At 50.2% G+C, this 19,016-nt stretch overlaps 2 protein-coding genes across 5 annotated transcripts in view; both read right to left on the bottom strand.

Moving 5' to 3' along the window:
* Positions 1-1,330, bottom strand: part of FBXL20 (F-box and leucine rich repeat protein 20) — a 37,084-nt gene extending 35,754 nt beyond the window's left edge. Inside the window, exon 1 of one of the 4 annotated variants that reach the window (XM_066981853.1) lies at positions 1,244-1,330. In XM_066981853.1, coding sequence (XP_066837954.1) covers positions 1,244-1,264 — 21 coding nt within the window. In that variant the 5' untranslated portion in view covers positions 1,265-1,330. Of the gene's footprint in view, positions 1-862; positions 1,012-1,243 lie in introns of those variants that run through there. The other 3 variants (XM_066981852.1, XM_066981855.1, XM_066981854.1) reach the window with 3 other exon arrangements.
* A 401-nt stretch (positions 1,331-1,731) lies between these two features.
* MED1 (mediator complex subunit 1) lies at positions 1,732-18,897 on the bottom strand. Its single transcript, XM_066981851.1, has 17 exons — positions 18,682-18,897; positions 16,872-16,978; positions 16,232-16,310; positions 15,737-15,791; positions 15,476-15,608; positions 14,696-14,724; positions 14,245-14,316; positions 13,862-13,936; positions 13,221-13,294; positions 12,785-12,874; positions 11,932-12,043; positions 11,515-11,639; positions 11,183-11,301; positions 9,855-10,056; positions 9,568-9,663; positions 9,356-9,461; positions 1,732-7,968 (listed from the first exon to the last, which is right to left on the bottom strand). The coding sequence occupies exons 1-17, from the start codon at positions 18,707-18,709 to the stop codon at positions 4,719-4,721; spliced, it is 4,752 nt and encodes a 1,583-aa protein (XP_066837952.1). The 5' UTR covers positions 18,710-18,897; the 3' UTR covers positions 1,732-4,718.
* Positions 18,898-19,016: the final 119 nt, after the last annotated feature.

Raw genomic sequence — 19,016 nt, 5'->3', positions numbered from 1 at the left:
CGGCCTCCGCCCCGAGCCGAAGCTGCCCGAGGACCCCCCCCCCCCCCCCCCCCGACCACCACTCCCAGTCCCCCCCGCAGCCGTCCCGATGCACCACGGCTCCCGGGCGCAGAAGCTCCCGGTGCCAGGGCAGGGACGGAAGGGCCCGGCCGAACTTCGGCCGCGTCCCCTCCGAAAAACAAAACCCGGTTGCGGGGGCGCAGCCCCGCGCTCGGCTCTCCAGACCCAAACGTGGCAAAGCCAAAACGAAGCAAAAACGAAGCAAAAACCCAACAAACCCCACGAGGGGGTCCCGGGGGGGGGGTGTGGGAGGGGGGGGGGTATGGGGGGGGCAGGCTCAATTCACACCCCCAGCCGGTACCGGAGCGCTGCTTCCCAGCTGCCCACCCGTGACCACAAGAGGGGGGAGCACAGAAACCCCCCGAGACACAAAAGCCGCCGCCCCCAAACCGCGAACCCATAAATCCCCCCCCCCTCGCACCCCCCTCCCGATCCCTCAGAGGCCCGGGGCGGCCCCCGGGGGGGGCAGGGGGGGGGGCCAAGCCCGGCCTGGCCGCGGACAAAGGGCCCGGAGGCCGCACAGGGCCCGGGGCTCGCAGGCGCCCCCCCCGCACTGCTCAGGGGCCGGGGACGAAAAAATTACCCCCCCCACGACCCCCCCCCCCAAATCCGACCCCCCCAAAAACCCTTCCCCTCTCCGTCCTCCCCCCTCCTCCTTCTCCTTCCCCTCCCCGGTCTCTCCCCCCCACCTCCCCCGCAGCCCCCTCCCCCTCCCGGTGACCGATGGGCGCGGGGGGGGCCGCAGGACACCGCCCCCCCTCCCCCCAACCCCCCCGCGCCCCCCCCCTCCCCGCGGCCTCACCTCGAAGCGGCTCCGGGTGACCCCGTTCATCTCCCGCCGCATGGCGGGGCCGGGGGCTGTAAGGGAGGGGTGGTGCCGGGGGGGGGGGGTGGGGGGAATGTCCCGCGGGATGGGGGGGTCCCGGGGGTGCCGGTGGCTCGCGGCCTCCGCCCGCCGCCGCCGCGGCGCCTCCTCCGGCCTCAACTTCGACCCAAAACAAAAACACGGCACCTGCCAGCAACGCGCCCGCTCATTGGTCGGCGCGGCGCGGCGGGGGGGGGCGCTGCGGCGGGGACGCCCCGGGACGAGAACGGGAGGGGGGAGGGGAACGGTCCGCGCCCCCCCCCCCCCCGCCTCCCTCCCTCCGCGCACCGCCCCCCTCCCCCCCCCGCGCCCACCTACCCCGCAGGCCGCCGCGCCCATCGCGCCGCCGCCGGCCTCCGCACCCCCCCCCCCCCTCCCGGTACTTCCGGGGGGCTGCGGCCCCCCCCCCCCTCCCCTTCCCCGGTACCGGGGGGGGCCCCACGGGGCGCCCCCTCCCCCCCCCCAACCCGGGGCCGCCCCGAGGGGGCCGCGGGGGGGGCTCCGAAGGGGGGGAGCGGCCCCGCCCCGCCACTCCCTTCCGGGTGTGCTGGGAGGGGGAGGCAGCTCCAGCCAATCAGGGCCCCGGCTGGCGGCGCGCCGCGGTGACGTCATTACCGCGGGAAAATCCCGCGTGGCCGCCGCGGCGCGCCCCGAGCCGAGGCCGCTGGGGGCGAGGGGAGCGATCGGGGGGGGACCCGGCCGGAGCCCCACGAGCAAAGGAGGCTGAGAAAGGAGCTCGGCGCCATTCCCAGGGCCGCCCCCGCAGGAAAAAACGGCTTTTAACGCCCCTGTGACGCTTCTGCAGCTGAGATTAAAAGGTTTGGCTTTTATTTTGTTTACACGTTTTACCTTTCCAATACTGAAAGATGTAAAATATCGTCGAGAATAAGCAAAAATATTTTAAAAATAAAACATTTGTAAGAGACCAAGCGTTTACACACAAAGTGTCTGTGTAGGGAGGGGTGCACCTCATCTCTCAACGCGGTAGAAGCATCATGCAGCTGGCGCCTGGCTCTGGTCTCTCTCTCTCTCTCTCTCTCACGCGATACAAAACGGAGGGTGTACAAAGGGGAAGGGTACAGTGCATCAAAACGGATCCAAAAGCTTTCAGCCTGCTACGACCGCAGTTCAGGCCCCCGTTTCTCTTGCAGCACTCGGTGTCGCGGAGGCTGAGAGAGGAGGAGACTTTGTTCCCTGTACTTCTGCGGGTGTCCGCGACGCCCACCTTTCGCAGGAGAAATGGAGAGTATTGAACTTTGGTCTTGGGCAAGCAGAGAAGGAAACGTGTTCAGCTGTTCCGTTCCAAACGCAGTTCTGTGTCAATGCTGAAGCTGAACAGTATTTCCTTTTAACTTTGACTGCGTTTTCGCATTGGTAAAACATTACTCCGATCAGCGACAAGTCCAGCACACTGCTCCGTGAAATCCCCAGCCCTGATTCGACTTTTAAGAGGGCTTCTCTTGAAGGCGGTTTGTACCTTCACCCAGCCCTGAACAGATCAAACTTTTTTAAAAAGATCAGACTTTTTTAAAAAAAAAAAAAAGTAACTTACAAAATGAGAGGGGCAGAATGAAAACAGCTGACAACCTGCTGGAGCCTGAGCAGGTATTACTTCCCCGGTGCAGCCGCTGTAGCAGGGTCTCAAGACAAAGCCATCTGGTGCTGTATTCCTTACATCCTCTTCAGAGGCACCCCGCAGTCATCCGATTCTGATGCTGCGTAAGATAACGTCATTTGCTCCGGGTTTAGGCTTTATTCACTACTTTTCTATCATCTCAGCACGTGAAGGTGGGAGCACTGGGGAGGGGGAAGCTACGGTACGCAGACCACAAGGAGCAAAGGATGACTGTTGGAAAACACAAGGAAGGGCAGCTCTCTGGAGTTCAGGGTGGCTTTAGGAAATTCAGGGCTCCTGCACCCTACAGGAGCCTGGGAATGAAGCTGAAGGCAGGAGGAAGTGGTGAAAACCCCCTACAATTAACTGATTAGTTGCCACCCTACTGAAAAGACAACTACCTTGCTATGGCTTTGAACGAGCCAGAAAAGAAACTGCTTGCCTGGAATATCACTGGGGTCAGACCGTGAGCAGAACTGGAAATCTGTGTGTTTAAAAGAAACTTAAATCCTTGACATGTTTTCAGGCTGCATCCCCAAATGCGAAGTCTAATCTCCTTCCCCCAGGTGAAATCCTGGCCTCCAGGAGTCAATGACAAAATCCAGTGGGAGCAGGACTCTGCCAGTACAAAATTCGAATGGAGAACTCGCGATTTCCCACTTTTCTTCTTCAGCAAATCACATTTAACTGCTTTTAAAAATAAAACACGCTCCTGAGTCTCTTTTCCTTTCAGGGACCACAAGATAAGACCACACAGGATGCCTGAGTCACGCTCTTAATTCCAGCCAAAAGGGGAAAATCCATCACTTAAGGAAACCACTGCTTCTGCTGCAATTGTTATCCAGACGAACCAGTTAGGGTCTGCTTTTCCAGCAGTGTAAGTGCTAACACGAGGAAGTGACTGACTCACAGTGCTAGGCTAACACCTCCCAGAGAGAGAAGGGAATGCCTGTGTGCATTACCAGAATTACTATTTGAGAAGTGTGCTGCAAGTTAAAAGAAAAAAAGAAAAGAAAAAGAAAAAAAGAAAGAAACCTTAAGCGCTTCGGCAACAGAAACAGCTTGAGAAAACAAGGCCCGTTTTTAACCATGAACGCACACGAGCTGTTCTAGCGACAGTAACGGAGCATTCGCTGTGGATAGACTTAGCACAGCTCTAAAGTCTGCAGGACTGAGGCTCGTGCGCGGCTTACAGTCTCTCTCTTTACAAATGCAGCATCGGGGGTCCCGGGGACGTTGTTTGCTTGGTTTACAAGGAAGCAGCGCTCAGATTAAGACAGTGGAGTTCCTTTTCAATTTAGGTGTGCTCCAATGCACGCCAGAATTTTACCAGCTTCACCAAAGCTACAGTGGCTGCACGTGTGCAGAGCTTTCCAAATCCACAGGCTCTACCCAAATTCTCAAGTCCCTTTGGACTCCATCGTACAATTAAAATGGAGATCGCATGAAAACAAGCAGCGTAATGCACTCAGATACGGACATAAATAAATAGCTAAAATGAAAGGGAAGTAAAAAATTCGACAGCATTCCTTCATCACTTCGACCTGGAATAAAACGCCAACATCCCTCACAGTGTCTGACTCCGCAGCACATGCCAGAGGAAGACAAAGTTCCTCAGCACTGCTCTCAATCAGGCAACGAATGAAGAAATGCCACAAAAATAAAAATAACTAAAAAGCACTTTTTTTTTCCTCTTTCCTCCAACCACCCTTTTTAAGAGAGTAAAACCCAGCCCTAAAACATGCCTTAAAATAATTAGCTTAAAACTTCCTAAAAGCAAAACCAACTCTGTCTGAGGGGGAAGAGGGGCAGAGGAACTCAGATTCTCCCAGAATAGCCTATGTTTGTTTGCACCAGTTGGAGGTCTGCTCCCACGCTTACACGCACACTTAGCTTTACACCCATTACCTCTAATGGGCCTATTAATACTTATAAATTAAGAACGAGTGTAAGTGTCCGTAGGATGAAGGCCACAGTCAGGAACCTGGCTTGCAGAATGAGCTGCTGGCACTCACACGTTCTGTGTGAACTTTGGAGATCCTTGGAAATACTTTTTTTTTTCTCTTAAAACACCTCATTGACGTCAGCGTGGCAGGTTTGCAACGGATGGTTCCTTTCTTCCATCTCTAGAACCCGCAGGTCCTGCGTACTTAGTATCTTTCAAAGATACTACGAAAATTAATTGCCAATTAGAGCAACATCCATGAGATCATCATCTTCTTCCCCGATCAAAAACTCGGGGCTAGCCCGGGACGGTCGCTCGGCCGAGAGCATAGCGCTGCTGGCCATGGAGAGAGACTGGTCAGCGGAAATCGGGGATTTAGACCAGCTCTCCGGCTTGATGCTGTGAGATTTCTTCTTGTCTCTTTCTTTGTCCCGATCCCGGTCTCTGTCCCGGTCTTTGTCTTTCACCTTTTTCTTCTCTTTTTTGTGCTTCTTGTGTTTTTCTGAGCTATATTCGGGCAGTGGCCTAATGCCATCGTCAGAGCTGGGGCTGTTCTGATAGGATTTCTCTGCTATGGAAGAGCCCGACTCACTCTCGCTGTCTATGTTTTGGGGAGTGTATGCTGGTGACTTACTGTGGCTGGGAGAGCAGCGTTCGTGCTTTGGAGTAGACCCACTGATTAGAGGGGATCCGTAGCTTTTGGAAGAAGCCATCTGAGGCCTTAAGCTATCCCCACCTCCTTCCCCAGGTTTCTGCAAAGTTACTTTGGCTTTAATACTAGGGGAACCACCATCATGCTTGCTGATGATAATTTTGGCCACTCCAGTGCTTCCGACGTTTTTGGAATCTGAATTCTTCTTGGAAGAGTCAACAGATCCTCCGGAAACAGAGACTTTAGATTTCTCTTTGTCACTCTTCTCGCGTTTGCCCTGGAACTCCCCCCCAGACATATTGTGTTTGGAGGACATAGTATGGCTTGAGGAATTGGAACTTGGCCCCATTTGTCCATCCATCGGGTCATCTCCACCAGGCCCGCTAGTGACAACCCCGTGTTTAAGTTTGTCTATGACTGCAGTCAGAGATGGCTTCTTGTTTCTGCTGGGAGACTTGCCTTTGGAACTTCCATGCTGGTTTTGAGATGAAGACATGGAAGACCCGCTAGATGAAAAGGAAGATGAAGATGCCGTGGAAGAATTCGATGAAGGAGGCGGCTTTTGTGACATGGACCCAGAGGATCCCATTCCTGAAGACGATTTCATACTCGAGCTCGATCCAGTCCCAGACATATGAGAGCCTCCAGAACCTGAACTGATAGGTGACTTTGCCTTCGATGACGGGGGAGTACCTGGAACAGGCTTCATGGGAGAAGCAAGCTTGTCAGAACCTCCTGAAGGTCTAGAATGAGATGGCGAGATGTTTGGTTTACTCATGGAAGGGTTCATAAGCGACGATGGCTTTCCTTGAGGTTTCATCTTGGTACTTCCAGACCCGCTGCTGAGGCCATGCTTGGTGATGGGGGAGGATCCAGGCTTCCCCACCGACTGAGCCGAGCTTTTGGACTGACCTGAACTCGAGCCACCTTGGCTTGAGTAGAGGCTGCTGCTCATCTTTGAGCCCGAAGACCCTTCTGATTTGCTGCTTTTCATTTTGCCTGAGGTTGACGAGGAGGAGGAAGAGGAGGAGGAGGAAGAATGGCTATGATGGCTTTTGCTGCTGGAGGAGGTGACAGAGCCACTACTGCTATACTGGCCGTGAGAAGACGGTTTGCCCACAGTCACTGTTCCTTTTGGGATCTGAATGGTGATTTTTGGAATAGGAGGAGTAGCCACACCGGGAGGAGTCTGAGATCTGCCTGAACTGCCAGGAGACTTGGACCCACCAGTGCTCGCTGGTGGCGTGAAAGGCCTGTTCGATGAACTGTGAGATGGAGATTTCCCGTCTGTCTCCTGCTTCTTCCGCTTCGGGAGTTTCTCTTTGCTTTTGCCGTCACTGGATGGCGTCCGGCTGCGCTTCCCCGGCTTCCCATCTATTCCAGGACCTGCCAGGTTACCTCCAGAACCATTGCCTTCCTTTACCCGTTTCTGAGACTTTTCTTTTCCTAAATCCCCTGTATTCAGTAAGGGGCTCTGACCCCCACTGTGGTGCTCCATGATGTCAGAGGACCCCAGCGCTTTGCTTGCAGCTGCAATAATACTAAAATCTACTGTATCGGACTGATTGCTTCCCTTAAATTTATTTTCCCCCCCATCGCCCCCTAATACTTGTACCCCCAAAGTACTTAGAGCCTGGGATGCATAGCCCTTGAAATCATCCGTGTCTCCACTCTGACTACTCTCATCAAAGTACTCCTCCCCAAAGCCGCTTTGGCTCTGACTGTTCAGCAAGTCAGGATTGAAATCTACCCCGTCTGGAAAAAAATGGTTTGAAGAATCGCTGTTGGGGCTCACAGCAGCATCTGCTATCAGGTCTGCTGGGTCTGTGTACGGGTTCTCGCTATTGTTCGTCTGAAAAACATCGGGGTCAAAGAGGGCACTTTGTGAATGTCCTGAACTAGAAGAGTCTCTCACTGGAGTACCAATGGGCGGGCAGTCCTCATTAGTGGTGGGTAGCTTGGAAGCCTCCTCTGCTATATCCGAAAGGATATCAGTAACATCGGCTCCAATGCTGTCCGAACTAGAGAGTCGAACCATTCTCTGAATACTGGGCTGCGAGTGAGGTATAGGCTGCGGGTATGTAGTAGGAGGAGTGCTGCATTGGCTGGGTGCTGGAGTAATGTGAGGGGTGTCCAGGGTATCTGCAGTCATGTTGACATCAAAAATGGGATTCTGGGAGTCAACATCCATTGAGAAGAGCTCCCTCTGGAAATCATCCTCAGTCTGATGCTTGGGCTTGTCGGCTGGCATGCGGGATTTTTTTTTCTTTTGCTTATTCCCCCCAGGGCCCATTTCCATTCTGGGAGAGCCAGAGGAAGAGTTCTGCCTTTCGAGAGGGCTGCTCCCATACAGAGTGGAGAAATCCTGAGGGGGATTCTCTTTAAGAAGGTTCATGAGCATGGGGTGGTTCTTGGTGTTGCTTGCTGGTGAGGATACTGGTGGTGGTGTGTGATGGGGAGGGGTTGGACTTGAGCCAATGGTAGACCCCACATTCCCTGTGATCTGCAACAAACTAGTGAGAATAGGGTTCTGAGACACTTTGCTGAAGTCCTCCCCATGGCCCACCGAGTCATGCCTCTCTTTCATGCTTATGCTCATGTTAAACAAAGTAGTGATGGGCCCCCCAGGAAAAGTGTTTGTTGGGGTAGTGGTACCACTCATTGGGTTGCTGCCTGTGGTCATGCCATACCCTGGGCTGCTGGCTGGGGGAAGATTTTTCTTCACCATATCTTCTACTGTTTCTGCAATGAGGGACAAGGCTGGTGTGTCTGCTTGAATCGTTTCTGCTTTTCTGCGAATTGCTCGCATGGTCACGGGAATGGACATACATCTGCAAGACACAAGGCAAAGGGTTTAGCAGGCATCTTGCTGCCCTACAGCGACGCTCACCAAAGCAGTTTTAAACCCTTCATCAAAGCAAGCAGTGAGACTCGTGGGCACAACAGAGCAACAGGTCCAGGCACTGTAAGTGCCTTGCTGCTCTGTTTGTATTCATACTTACCCCACCGTGCTTATCCAGCCATGAGACAACTGTGTCTTGCAATCACAAATGCAGGGATAATTAATCAGTCAACTAACTCTAATAATTAATAGCTGACAGATGATAATCTTGTAGTTAAAGCACAGGATGCAGCCTGGGTTGTTACTCTGATTCTGCTAGGGAACACCTTTGTCTAAGCTTGGCAAGCCTTACGCTTCCTGCAGTCCTGTAAAAATCAATGATACCGTCACATTCTCCTCAAGGTCAACTACCCTATAATGTTCTGAAATAAAAATAGCTACTCTCACTCAAGAGGTCTATGCTGTGCACTGTTAACATTCTGCTGCGTTCTGCATGCCTCCATGGTGGCTGGGGTGGAGTAACCTTGATAAAAGACCTGGGTAAATGACAACCTGCAGGGGAGCTCTTTCACACTTTCAAGACTTTGAAAGCAACCAACTAGAGGAGAAAGCATAAACAGGCAGGCACCTCGGACACACACCCAAAAATAAGTAGCTAGGGTTCAATGTTTGGAATGGAATTTTCAGTAGGGCACCAGGTTTGCCTCTCCTCCAAACAACCGCAGGTAAAACTCACTCACAGACAGAATGGCTCCAAAAACGACTAGGAGAAATACAACAGAGTTCATCCTCACGATTTGGAGTGCCCTGAACAGAGGCATGCCATTACTAAAGCCACGGTACTCACCGATACGTTCTTAACCGTGAAATATCTCCTGTCTGTTACAGCTCATAAAACAGAAAGGAGTGAACCTGAGAGCCTGGTCCTACAGGCACGGCACCAGACTGACTCAGGTCTGAGCCACCTCTCTGGCTCCGGCGCCGGTCGGCTGAGTAACCACAGACGTGCCACGCAGTCTGCCTGCACCTCGGCTCATCCCGGTGATGAAACCGGGATAATGACACTTACTCTTATGGAAAACACTCTGGATAGAAATCACTTATCCTGATCATTACACAGAAATCCTGGGAACATGGGAAAGCAATTAAATTTTCGCTATTCTACCACTAATTTTAGCTGCTTCTGGGTTACTTTTGGGGCCTGTTTTTGCATTGTCAGTTCTCCTCCTGAAAGCTGAATTTTCTGCAATATAAAAAACTTGGTAGGATGCTATCAAAGGCATGTGCAATTAACTGTACTTGCAAGCTCCTGCATATTGGCTTACAAACATCACTGTAAGCAACACGGAACATCGGAACAAAAACATCCAGCTTACCTTTGAACAACTTTGGCAATGAAATCATCCGTACAGATAAGAGCATCAGATAGCCCTTTGTACAGCTTACAGTTCACATGAGTGGAGTCTTGCACATCCATTACCACTGAAAGAGAGAAGGCATTTAGAAGAGATAAAAATTCTGGTTACAGTGGAAGAAAACCCTGCCGGCCTGCCTCTAAATACATCATGCTTTTAGCAAGTCCACTTACCACACACTAGGGAGTCATTCACAGGGTGCTGAAAGGATACACTGAAACAGGAGTCAGAGAGAGGACAAACTTCAAACTGCAGGATCCCAGGAGAATCTGAAAGACATGGGAACTATTACATTAGGGAACACAGGAGATGAACCAAAGGCGCCAGCTCAGTACACCCATATAGAAGAAAAAAGAAAAAAGGAAGCAGCATGGGCCTTACTGCTAATTCCTACACCTGGGAAAATCACCCACAGCTCCTTATTATCCCCACATTACATTCCACTTGATGTCGTACCCACCTTCTTTTAAAACTGTTCGCTTGACGCAGCTGCCGATTAGTGTGTTGTATGCCACCTGATGTCTGATCAAATTAAGGATGAGAGGAACCCGTCCAGGGTGCTGGAAGGCGATTTTACTGATCAGTGTTCCTTGGAGGCTTCTTCCATCTGGGAGAGGAGCATCCTTGTTCAGAAAGTAACAGTGCTGCTGTCCTGGAAGAGCCTGACAAACAATTTCTGCTTTACTCCAGCCAGCGCTGGGTACAAGGCGATAACAGACATCTAAGGAGGAAAGAGCAGGCTCCAGACCTAAATGATGCCAAGCCACCTTTCTGGCTGAAAATGACAATGAAGACATCTTCCTTCCATTAAATGACAAGCAGACCCGAACAAGCAAGACAGGACTTTGGCTCCTCAGAAGCAGTATTGCCAAACAGCATTACCTGTCCCCCACTGCAACAGCTTCGTGTGGCACGGCATCCCCTTCTCAGGAAAGAGAAATCCTCTGAAGTTAATAGGAGATCTGTCGCTGACTAATTTAAGAAGTAGGATTTCTCCCAAGTGATGCAAGTGATTCAGCCACAAATTACAGTCCAAAGAAAAAGGAAAGGACCGAATCTGGCAATGCTGACCTCTCCAATACCTCTGCTGTCATTACTGCAGCTGCACTTTGACTGCAATGGATTTTTCACTACTAAGTCACTTTCCATTTCTTATATGTTTATTTATTTGCACACAAAATCAATGAAAATTGCAAACATCACAGGTGATCCTGATGTCTTCCCACAAGCCCGGTCTAGCCTCTAGAACACTGCTGCAGCTACCTTCAGTGTTCTCACCTGCTACCCAGGAACAGCCAACAGACCTTCTGAAGAGCCAACTCACATGCCTAAATTTAAAGTCATTTATTCAAGGTTTGCCCTGTGTCATTTCACCTTTATTTACATCACCCACTCCACATAAAGCTTTCTGGTATACAATTTTAGCTAAAGAGAAAGAAAACAACCCCTGCAACCTCACTGGGTGCGCGCACATCGTCTTACACACCAGTGTGACCAAACAGCCTTTGCATCCATCTTTCAGATCAGAGAACAGGTCAGATGTAGACACAAATAATTCGGTGGGAATGCATATTATGACAAATCCACGTTTAAGACAAAATAGTTTATTTTCCTAATTACTGCGGTCATGTCCGTATCAGAATTCTAATGACTGGATAGCACAGTCTTTCCCCACAAACAAATGCTGTACCAATTTCCTTTATCCTCTTTGAAGAATACCCAGAACAGATGAAACCCCCCCAGTGCTCCTCTACAAGTATAATGCCCTGGTTGTCATGACGTACTTACTGCATAGAAGCGCATATTGTGGTTTAACGGTACAGGATCAGCCTCCTTAGACAATTCAAACTGCGTGATCAACTCATACAAGGGTACAAACGTTGGTGGTGTGTCGAACAGTGGAATACCTGAGGGAACAAAATGGCACAGAATGGTAGCACTGGGAGCTGGAAGGTGATGGTGGGCCAGAGGAGTTACTATCTCCTGAAACAAACCTCTCTGGTTCTTACCAAAACCAGCACAAAACCATAAACAACTTTCATGGCGTGTTTTAAAAAATAGCAGCAGTTTTTTGATAAAAAACACCTAGGGAGTGTCCGTCTCACAGATCTGCCACTCACCTGTGCAGCTCTGAAGTTTCTGAATGAAAGCTCGAGACACTGGAATGGGACGTGGGAATTTCAAGAAGAAACAAGCTGGTAAGTCCACACTGTTGGCACTGGTGATTGATGAGAAAGATGGAGTTCTAGAAAATCAAGTTAATACACGGTCTTTTTAGATGCAGGGCATGATCGCGTGTGCCAGATGTACAATTTGCAGCTAGCTCAGATACAAGCAGACTGGTATACCTTCTTAAAAATTAAAAGACAGTCCTCAAAAGCATGTCACGTGCCTGAAATACCCATTTCTCAGCTTCATATAATGCTGTGACATCACGCAGTCATCTCCCCACTCTGACTTCAAAAGAGGGCTGAATATTGAGTTGGCGTCTAACCAAGGCCACTGAGAAAGGCCTGGCCAATAGGTCCTTTGCTTACCCTTTGCTGTCAACTGGATGAGAGCCCATAATCAGTGGTGCAATTGGAAGTTTGTACATCGCCATGGTTCCCTCGACTGTTACTGACACATTCATTCCTAAAGATCGAGGAACTGCAAGAGGAGGCAAGAAAAAAAAAGAGAACAACATAAGGTGATGAAAAAACAACGCAGCCTTTATGAGCTAAATATCAGTATGGTGGAAATGAATTGCTTTCTCCACAGAGCAGAGTTCTCAGCATTCACTGCTATCACTAAAAGGACTACAGCCAAACAAGTTAATTGTGCTACCTAACACTATTTTTCTTACAAGGTTGATCAGTGGCATAATTCCTAAAACATATTTCAAATACGTTCGCCAGTCTGTAGTATGTTCTTTCAAAGCCATTTATTGTTTTGCTTTGTAATAATTTCACCCTTTTCTTTTCCAAGACCAGCCTCAGTTTTAACTGCTGCTGGGTTCTGTCATTTTACCAAAAGACAAATATCCACACATACGCATGAAAAACAATCTTACAGTAAGACAGCAGATGGGAATACCCAAGTATTCTGACAATAAAATAACTCTCATGTTAACAATGAATTTCATCCTAAGGACAAAGGCTCTGTCTGCAGACTGCCACCACTGGTAGCAGCCCAATTCAAACTCCAGAACAGCCATGAGGCTCAAGAAGATGGTCAGCTCAGACGGCATTTACCCATGTACTAATTAAACCCGTGTCCTCTGTAAGGCAGCCTCTGCTTTCCTCGTATTACAGTGACAGCAGAGGGCAGCCAGACTGCTCCCCTGGACTTCTGCTTTCTTCTCTCCTTCAAGCAGCAGTAGGTCCACAGTAGCTTCCAAAGGCGACCTACCGTTGTTCTCATGCAGAATAACGGGGGCTCCAGTGCCGTCTTCAAATAAATCATAGGGCGAGACATAATACTTGAGATTCATAAGGAGACCTGTGGGAGAGAGGCTTATGAGCAGGCATCCTGATGCCGCAGGTTAACCCCGTCATTACTAGCCCCTGTAACCACATGATGTTTGCACTGTAACACAGCACACGCTGCACAGAGCTCCTAGCGCACCTTCAAAGCTGTTCTCTGCTGTCACAGCCACAGACGTAGCTTTGTAACGGAAGACTGGCTTTCCGGACCACGTGCGACTTACAAATATTCAACCACCTTGTCCCTCTTTGATTAGCGTTTTTCTTTATTACCACCAGTTAATTTCCAACTAACGTTAATAAAGGGGACCCTGAACAAAACCAACTTCTTCTTTCCTTTTTCAAGCGTTTATCAAAGATACCTCCACTCCTGGGGGTGAGATAGCCAACACTGCCATGAAGAATCTTGTCGAGCGGATTTGCATTGGTGGCTTGCCTGCAAGAGAGGCAATCACAGGTCTGTAACAAGCTAGAGCCGTATCTGAAGCCAGAATTCATGTCCTGATGGCAGCCTAAGATTTTAACTCAATATACACACTGCTCAGTCACAGAAGTAGCTATTTTAAACTTCACAGTGTCATAGGCAAAGCAGAAGCTACTTTTTATTCCTACAGCATGAACGGTTTATCTCCTGAATCTACAGTAGTAAAAGGTGGTCAGATGTTTCTTCGTTTCTGACTGTAAAACAGTTGTTACCACTAATCCATCTAGTCGTGAACTTTTTTTGGCCTTCCAGACTTTCCTTCAGTTGAATTCTGTACTTAAAAAGGACAATGGTAAATTCCAGAAAGCTCTGAGCGGTTTTTCTGTCTCTCTTTATCACTCTCCTGCTAGCATAGTCCTTCTATAACCTCAACACTGTGCTTTTTAGCAATAAAGTCACAATTTATAGGGATTGATGTGACACTTCATGGATATACAGTACTTGGCATTATTATAATCAGTCAATGTGATACGGCAATTAATTAAAAAAAGAAAAAGCAAACCATAGAGATGTTCTTACCAATACATCCCTGCCATTTTTGAGAGATCCAGCTCCAAGGACTGTAGAGCCAAGTACATTTTAGTTTTAAGTTTGCTGGGGAAAAAAAAAGAAAAAAAGAAAAATTAAAAGGAACCACGCAAAGAAACTCAACTCACAAACCCATGGCTGACAAGCTGCAGTACTTCCTATCAGATTGAGCATTTAGAAATTTTAACTTTTCGATCTGCATTCCCACTGCTCTGCATTAAATCCTTCCAGCCCACTGTGTTCGCACGCAAGCCATGGTGATGAAGTCAGCAGGATCACAGGAACAATGAAAATTTAAGCACAAAGCTAAAAGCTGGTAGGTTTAATTGTATATACACGGACGTAAATAAATATCATACATATTCTAGACTTACTTGTCTCCTGGCAACTTATACAGGTTCACAAGTCCCCTTAGATGCTTAGAAAATTCATCAAAATTTTTCTCTCTGAAAGCAAGAAGGAGAAAAAGTAACAAGCGTTCAAATTTGTTGCAGATAAGGCTTCGTTTTTAAAAGTTACATTAATACAAACATTAAGTCACTTTAGAATAGACTTTTGCTACATGACAGCTAAAGGATGCCTTCTTGAAATGATCCAGCTTTAACAATTCTGATGAATGTTGTGCTGTGGCTCCCAAGATGCCAGGCATGGCAGTCAGGATCAGAAACATCTGACCCAAAGCCAGAAAGTCCCCTGAGGAGGAGAAACTTTACGGGGAAAGAACAGTTTTGAAATGTTTTGTGTTTCCAGGCATGAAATAGCATCACATCAACACTGCAAAGAGAAGCCAACCCGAAAACGTAACAACCAATTCTTGTTGCTCACCTCAGATGCTGCACCAATTCTGGACAACTCTGAAAAGGAAAGAACATGCAGCAACATCAATGTCAAACGCATCAGATTAAGCCTTTGTGCAGCACAGCAACTGTAAAATATTACAACGGTGAAGTTTTTGAGCATCATCTTTGGATGAGAAGCAACAAAATGCTCACAACTACACGTTGCTATGTTTCTAGTTCTGCTTGTCAACCCCCCTTGGAACGAATACAAGCAGTGTTCTTTCTTCTTAAACAACTGATTGGGAATAAGCTTTTAAAATTGTGACACCATAGGTTGAAAGCCTACGATCTCACATAGAGATATAAAAATGGCCTGTTTGCAGCAGAGCAGCTACACCAACATAAAGGGCAAGTTCAAACTCTCACACCTGAGGAGGAGGGAAGTAAAGCCACTTTCTTTCAGGATCTCAACCATAACATTCCACATCTTAGTAGTTTCCATTCACAAATTTAAGTTTTGTAAGATTCGTTTCCCTATCCTTCCTCCAGAAATAAAATCCTCAAAAACACACCAAAAACTTCCTCAAATCATTCTTCCAGTTGGAACGCTACTCAAAGGAATAGAGAGACCATGAGTAAAACGCTCCTCGCAAACTACTCCACGGGGGCTCTGACCCTCCGTTAGAACAAGCGAGCAGCAAAGGCACAATGCTAGGTCTCGCAGGCCATTCAGTGTGATTTTTCTCTCTGCTCAAACGAAAGGGAGGCGAAACCACAGTTCCAAAACCAAAAAGGTATTACGCTCGTCTTTCTCAGTAATACGTACCACAGGGTTTTCTCCGTGGTGAGCCACCTTGACATCACACAGCAGCCCTGTAGGATCTAACTGGACTTCCACATAGAACATGTCTGAAGTGATGTAACATTCAGTGCCATTTGCACTAAGGTGAGATCCAAGGCTTACATACAAAACAAAACAAAAATTGCTATGAGATGCACACAAAAAACAATCAAACCAGCAGTGAGATTACGATGCGTACAGATAAACAGGAAATGCCTTTGCCGTAAAACAAAGGAGTGGACGTACCCGTTCTGTCTGGCTATGGACTCCAGGCGATCCGTCATGGCAGGCAGAGAAGACACTGGATGGAGAGAGCACAAAACAAGGCTTACTGAAAGGATTCAGCATCTTCCCTGGCATGAGACATCGGCATTAAAACAACCCCAGCTCCTTGCTCACTCCTACGTCTGCTTATACCTTAACACGTGCACCTCTAAACGTTACCTGCACTCAAAACTGAAACAGAACAATTTGTACAGAGAAAAACAAACGTTCTCAGAAGTACAGAGGGAGAACGGATTTATTCCTCGAGTGGAATTCGGGTACGGGCAATAAGAATAAAAATAACACAAGCGATCTTGGCTGATACTGAGTCATAAGACAGAAGCATGCTTATGGAAACGTGAGCACCACGAGCACAGTGAGATGTGCTAGCAACGACCTTGCTTCTGCGACGCAGAGAATTTCCACGCTATATCACAGTTAAGCATTTCCTGAAGCGCATGCACAGAATGTACCAACCTTTTAATGCCTTCTGCAAAGTCTCCAAACAGCTCACCAGGTGTTGGTGCCCCCCAGAGTTCATCACAACTCGTTTTTCCTAAGCCAGGAAGAAGAAAAATGTTCTTTTTGTGTGTCACTCAGTGAGAGGGAATCGCTGCAACTCTCGTTCAGTCAAGTGAAGTTTATTCAGGTAATTAAAGGCAGATTAGATTTCATCCCGAAATTACATCCTCATTTTGATTCCTGTACGAGAACAGCACCCATTTTGGAAGCGGGTAACAAAGGCAGGCCTGGAATTGATTTTTTTTGAGCAACGTGCTCCTGTGGAACAACAGGCTGCAACAGCTTTTTAATAGGCATAAGCTGAGAGTTGTGCACGAGGAGACAGAAACAGAGAGGCAAACTTTTACCACCACAATAAACGCAGCAGTCCTTGAGGTAGCTCTGCCCTGCCTCCTGCTCCTCCCTACCCTCACCTAGCTGGAAGGGTAAAGGGTATCCCACCCCTCCCTGCACGCTGCCGGGTGTGAGGACACCCAAAAGGCAGCCAAGGCTTGAACAAAACCTAAAGCACTTTGCAGAGATCCAACAAACCAACAACAGAACGAACAGCAAAGGAACTCCAGCACCCTCCTACTCGGATCCCAGCCCTTCTCACCATGACTTGACGGACTAGCTTCATTGTTTCTGTCCAAGGCCTGTTCTGGTTGTACTTTGCGTGAAGTCTTTCTAAGAGGGTGCTCATCTTGTTCAGCTTCTCCGCTTCTGCAAGACGAACCACGGGGACAACTCAGGAGAGAGACCAAGACAATATCTGCAGGTTTTACAAGTAACGCAGCCTGGCAGTTGTAACAATAACTCTTTCTACCTTTAAGCTATGCATGATTTCAAAAAATATATATATATTTATTACTGTTTTACCCCTGAAACCTAGGCTTTAAGGCTAAATAAGCGTTAAGAACATATCACCAGCCATCAAAACCTACAGGTCCCTAAAGGGCCTAAGGGCCCGTTGGAGAAGGGCTCCTCTTATGCATGGCCCCTCCCTGAATGACCCGGGCCCGTCGGGCTAAGTTCTGGCACGACAGGAATACGCCGGCAGCCTGTTTGGGGCTACGACAGCATGGCCTGAAGATGAAGCTTCCCCACAATAAGGAATAGAGAAGTAAAGAAGAGATGTTACGCTTAATTCCCGGGGTTCCCCCTCACTGTTCACTCCTCCACCTTCTTGTACAGCGAGGATCTTCACAGACCTTCCCTCACCGAAAGCCTCAGCCAAGAGAAGCCTTACACAAGAGAACGTGGGCTTTGGTACTACCATAACTTAGCTTTTCCCCCCCGCTTTGTGCTGAGTTTTTTCTTCAGTTGCATTTACCAAAAAAAAAAACCAGCAGACATCAGTGCCAAAATAAACCCTGCCGCAGGCACTACTGGCTCCAAGGCAAACACGAGCCCGTGACACATTAACTGCCACAGCACAGCCCTGCAAGCCCTCGGTGCGGAATTCAAAGGCTTTGTTCTCGTTACCGATGCACGCAGGGTTCACAGAGTTGACGCTGGCACCACCAAGTCCAAGGGTACGAAATAACTGAGCGCTTGTTAAACGTTTTCAGACACTTCACACCTCCCAGCCACCTTACGGGCACACGCTGGCTGAGGTTGGCAAGGGCACCTGGGTCCACCTGCAGCAACCCCTGCTGCAGCAGGGCCACTTGTGGCCGGGGACCTAGGACCACGTCCAGCTGGCTTCTGGCTTCTGAACTTCTCCTGACAGGGGAGAGTCCACAAGCTCAGGGCAACCCAGCGGGGACTCAGTCACCCGCAGGGTGACAAAGTGCTTTGGTGTTCAGCCAGTGCCACCGGGGCGTCCGCTGCCTCTTGCCCTGTGGCTGGGAACCCCTGGCAAGTGCTTGCCTTTTCCCAATAGCTTCATGCTCACAGAGCGGACCCCTCGCAGCGCGGGGACAGGCTGAGCTGTGACGTGCTGAGCCTGCTGCCTTTATTTCATAGAGTCCTAGAACCATTAAGGTTAGAAGAGACCTCCAGGACCACCTGGCCCGACCCTGTCACCAATGTCGTCAGTCACCCGCTAACCACGTCCCTCAGCACCACGTCCGACTTTCTTAACCCCCCCCCAAGGGACGGCGATGCCACCACCTCCTGCCCAATCCACCCCAGCGCCTGCCCGCTTCCTGACGAGAATTCCTGGCCCCTTCCTGACCGTTGCTCTCCTCATTTCCCTCACCAACAGCCCTGGGAGCTGCGGGCACGGCTCTGGAGCGGGCCCAGCCCGGTGCCACCGGCCCTGTCACCCCTCTGAGGGCTGAGGGGGGGGCGGTTGGACCCCTCCCAACCCCGTACCCCCCCCCCACCCCCCATCCCCGGGCCCCACCGGCGAGGCCGCGGCCTCCCCTCAGCCCCCCCTCCGCCTCAGTCGCGGCCCGCTGTCGCTGGGCGGCACTACTCACCCTCGGCGCCGCCCGGCGCCGCCTTCATGTCGCGGGGGCGGGGAGGGGAGGCCCGCGGAGGGGCCTCGGCGCCGGTGTCGCCTGAGGAAGGGCCGGGGGGAGGCCCCCGAGGCCCCCGGGGCCGCTCCGCGCCCGCCTCACACGGCGCCGGCCGCCGCCGCCATCCCCCGGCCGCGCCACCTCTCGCGAGGGCCGCGGAGTCTCGCGAGAGCCGCGAGGTCTCGCGAGACGTGGGGAGGGCGAGCGGAGCTGGCGGGGCCTCCGCCCGGACGCCCCCCCGCCCCTACGCCGTGAGGGGCGGGGGGGCGTCCGGGCGCAGGCCCCGCCCCCGCGGT

The sequence above is a fragment of the Anser cygnoides genome, chromosome 22 (genome assembly GCF_040182565.1).
Source record: "Anser cygnoides isolate HZ-2024a breed goose chromosome 22, Taihu_goose_T2T_genome, whole genome shotgun sequence".
NCBI lineage: Eukaryota > Metazoa > Chordata > Aves > Anseriformes > Anatidae > Anser > Anser cygnoides.
The sequence above is the reverse complement of the archived record's forward strand: the minus strand, read 5'-3'. Positions and strand labels throughout refer to the sequence as shown.

Excerpts from the sequence above, each read along its gene's own strand:
- MED1 (XM_066981851.1), bottom strand. The coding sequence starts at position 18,709 with ATGAAGGCGGCGCCGGGCGGCGCCGAGG. Across the intron at positions 14,317-14,695 it reads GAATTGGTGCAGCATCTGAG|AGAGAAAAATTTTGATGAAT; the intron begins GTGAGCAACAAG and ends TCTTGCTTTCAG. Across the intron at positions 7,969-9,355 it reads ATTGCCAAAGTTGTTCAAAG|ATGTATGTCCATTCCCGTGA; the intron begins GTAAGCTGGATG and ends TGTGTCTTGCAG.